Source organism: Halyomorpha halys, unplaced genomic scaffold (assembly GCF_000696795.3).
Source record: "Halyomorpha halys isolate HHAL.00 unplaced genomic scaffold, Hhal_1.1 Scaffold145.1, whole genome shotgun sequence".
Lineage (NCBI taxonomy): Eukaryota > Metazoa > Arthropoda > Insecta > Hemiptera > Pentatomidae > Halyomorpha > Halyomorpha halys.
In genome coordinates this window covers 913,892-917,061 of record NW_027115461.1, presented here as the reverse complement: position 1 = coordinate 917,061, position 3,170 = coordinate 913,892, and the positions used below count along the sequence as shown (strand labels likewise).

At 34.9% G+C, this 3,170-nt stretch overlaps 1 protein-coding gene across 4 annotated transcripts in view; it reads left to right on the top strand.

The window, feature by feature from the left end:
- LOC106678494 (PTS-dependent dihydroxyacetone kinase 1, dihydroxyacetone-binding subunit DhaK) overlaps positions 1-3,170 on the top strand; it is a gene marked incomplete in the record, with an annotated part of 63,674 nt that overhangs the window by 39,352 nt on the left and 21,152 nt on the right. For all 4 annotated transcript variants that reach the window (XM_067052493.1, XM_067052490.1, XM_067052491.1 and 1 more), the window contains 1 exon segment: positions 856-1,018. In XM_067052493.1, the coding sequence (XP_066908594.1) occupies positions 856-1,018 (163 nt within the window).

The following is a 3,170-nucleotide window of genomic DNA, read 5'->3' as shown; positions in this document are numbered from 1 at the left end:
TCCTAACAACTATAAATAACAACCTGTTTATACAGCTGACATCCCAACCCACCCTAGCACAGTCCTAACAACATACGCTCATGACACAGGTGTAATGCCTGTAAACAACGACCCTACTAATGCATCACAAACTCTGCAGTCACACATAACATCCATTAAAAAATGCTGTTACAACTGGAGAATCAAAATAAATCCTAACTAATCCCATCAGATCACACTTATCTCCGTCGTTAACATCTACCCTCCTGTTCTACAGTATCCTTTTTAAATATTCCACTAACGCCTGTACAAAAGATTCGCTACTTAGGACTCCGTCTTGACAAGAGACTTACTTGGAATTCTTTCTTGGACTACTTATTTGGAGAAACGCTCTAACCTTTCCATTCACTAAAAAAATTTATTATATAATATGATAAGCAGACCAATTTGGACATACTGAATTGAGCTCTGGGGCTCCACCAAACCATCAAATTCCTCCCGCATCTAATCCTTACAATCCAAAATCCTTGATGTTCCTTATTACGTAACAAATAAACTCATCTACAAAGACCTTAACATCCCTTTCGTGGCAGATTTGGCCCTAAATACTCATTAGTTTTTACTCCTTAACATCCAACTCCTAACTTCCAACTCCTAACTCCTAACTCATTAGTTTTTAATGTCTCATCTTTAACAATCCCTGATAATTCTCTGTGGCGTCTGAAAAGAAGATGGGCAAAGGTGAAATTTATTACATCAAAATTGATCCATTATGGGAATTTCGCATATACTAGATATATGTTATACTTTTTGACGATTTGACTTGACTATATTTCATCGAGAGTGAAAGATTCCAATGCAATTACATGTTTATAGCCACGCGGAGGTATGGTGTTCGACAAATATGAAAGCCGAATCGTGCGAAAGGTCATCGAATCAATTTGCAGAGCCCTAATCGACGCGGAGTTGGTTCTGAACCAGTTGGACACGTATTACAGCAATGGTAACTGCGGTACAAATTTGAGGGCATTCGCTTACGGTAAGTGTTAACATATATTAAAATAAAATAGAATATATTTATATTTGTGAAAGACAAAGTCTTGTACAATTCATTACATAAAATACAGTTATAAAACAAAACCTGAGTCTAGTGCTCCATTAAAAAAACAATAAACAAAACATAAAACAAGTGCTCCATAACAAAACAAGAAACAAAAAAATAGAACAGACTGGATAATACAAAACTATTAACATAATATTCATTACTTAATTATTACATCATTATATTTTACTTAAAATAATGAGAATTATTTTAAATAAACGAAAGCGTAATATAATATGCCACTTACAAAATAAACTGATTAAATATTGTTAGAATATAAATATAGTCTGTTCAATTTGGCTTCACTATCAATGTTCAATATATTTTGGATGTAGGTCACAAGATACGGATATGGGTGGCTTTAAGACACATTGCCTATTTTCTTTAAAGGTGGATAATGTAGGAGGTTGTGGTACAAACCATTATTGAAATAACTTTTGCAAAATGGACGGAGTTGGTTTGCCTTCAAAGTGGTGGTTGTGCTTCCGTGGTGTAGTTTGATATGCTCCGGGTTTCCTACACTTAGTTGGCTGATGCACCTTATTTTATCAAATTTAGCCTAAATGTCAGGTATGCTTCAAGTTTGAGTAGGTTGAAACTGTAGAGTGAAGGGGTTAATGTTTGAGTTAACTGCTCTATTGATGACAGTTGAGTAAGTGTTAAGTATCCTACACTAAGACTTTCAACAAATTTGTACAATAACAACCATAACTCCATTATTATATTGACCGTGTGTAATAAATGAAAGGAACATGGCCCGAGTGACGGTCGAAATAACTCCAAGAGTAAATAAACTGTTTATTTTGTGCCAACGTTTCGTCCCACTTTGCAGGGCTAAAAAAGATACAAACGACTAAAAACACACACACACACATATATATATATAATCTTTTTACTTTCTTGAGACTGATTATTATTGTTTAAATAAACTGAAACGTATCTAAATTAAAGTCTCAGAACATTCTTTATTTCCTTGAAAGTTCAACGTTTCGGCCAATACGGCCATCCTCAAGGACAATTTTTTTTTTTTTTTTAATAATTTATTTATTCATATTTACAACTGTATACATATATACACATCAAGTAAATTTGCTGTAGGTGACATAGTGACATGATAAAAACATGTGGAGAATCTACCCACTGATAGAACTCCAATAACATTTCTAGAGGAGAAAATCTCGAGGCCATCTTCTTTTCAGACGCCTAGGAAAAAAATGGAATATTGAACGAAATTGTAAAGTTTGTAAAAAATTATACATTTTTTTTCTTACGGCTGACCTCTACATACTTGTTTAGAGGCGTCCTGATGGATTGCTTGGAGCCACATGTCCCGCCCATCTTGACCTCCAGTTCAGCAGTTCACTGATGTTTCTTCTCCTCCATGAGTTAAGGCTCTGATCCCAGATCGCTCCTGTAATAATACAGAGGACTTTCAGTACAAATCTCTCGATTCTGCTTTCTATGGCACCTGTTAGAGCCCAGATCTCGCAGCCGTAGATCAGAGCTGGCTTTATCATGCCATTGTACACCCATCGATTCAGACTTTTAGAGATTTCAGTATTTTGAATCAGGAAATCGATGATCAATCATTTGAATTAATGATTGTGATGATTAATCATTTGAATTATATTAGAATAGAATCTTCTGATGCATTGGAAGGTAGCGTCTTACCCTCATCTCCTAATAGTTTTTAATAGACCAGAGAGTTGACTAGGGGCAAATTAAATGACGTTCTCTTAGGTTTTCTTGCGTTGTTCCTACTTTTAAAGATATAGAGCTCCGAATGAAAAATTACTTTTTTTTATCGCTTTGAAACAGCCGCCATTTTTTATTCCCCTCACCGATACTTGGCAGACTCATCAATTTTGACTATTAATTATACATAGCTTTCATTAAAGTAATCGAAAATTTGGATGAAATAACTGCCTTTTTTCTCCTCTTGGGCTCTTGTACTATTTTGGTGTAGTGTACGTAGCAGCGTCAATCAGAGTAAGACTGTAACACAACCACCATGACAATATTAGGGGTATTCATGATGTTGTGTTAAATGTTAAATGTTATAACTATAAGATTGTGAGCAGCCCTATTT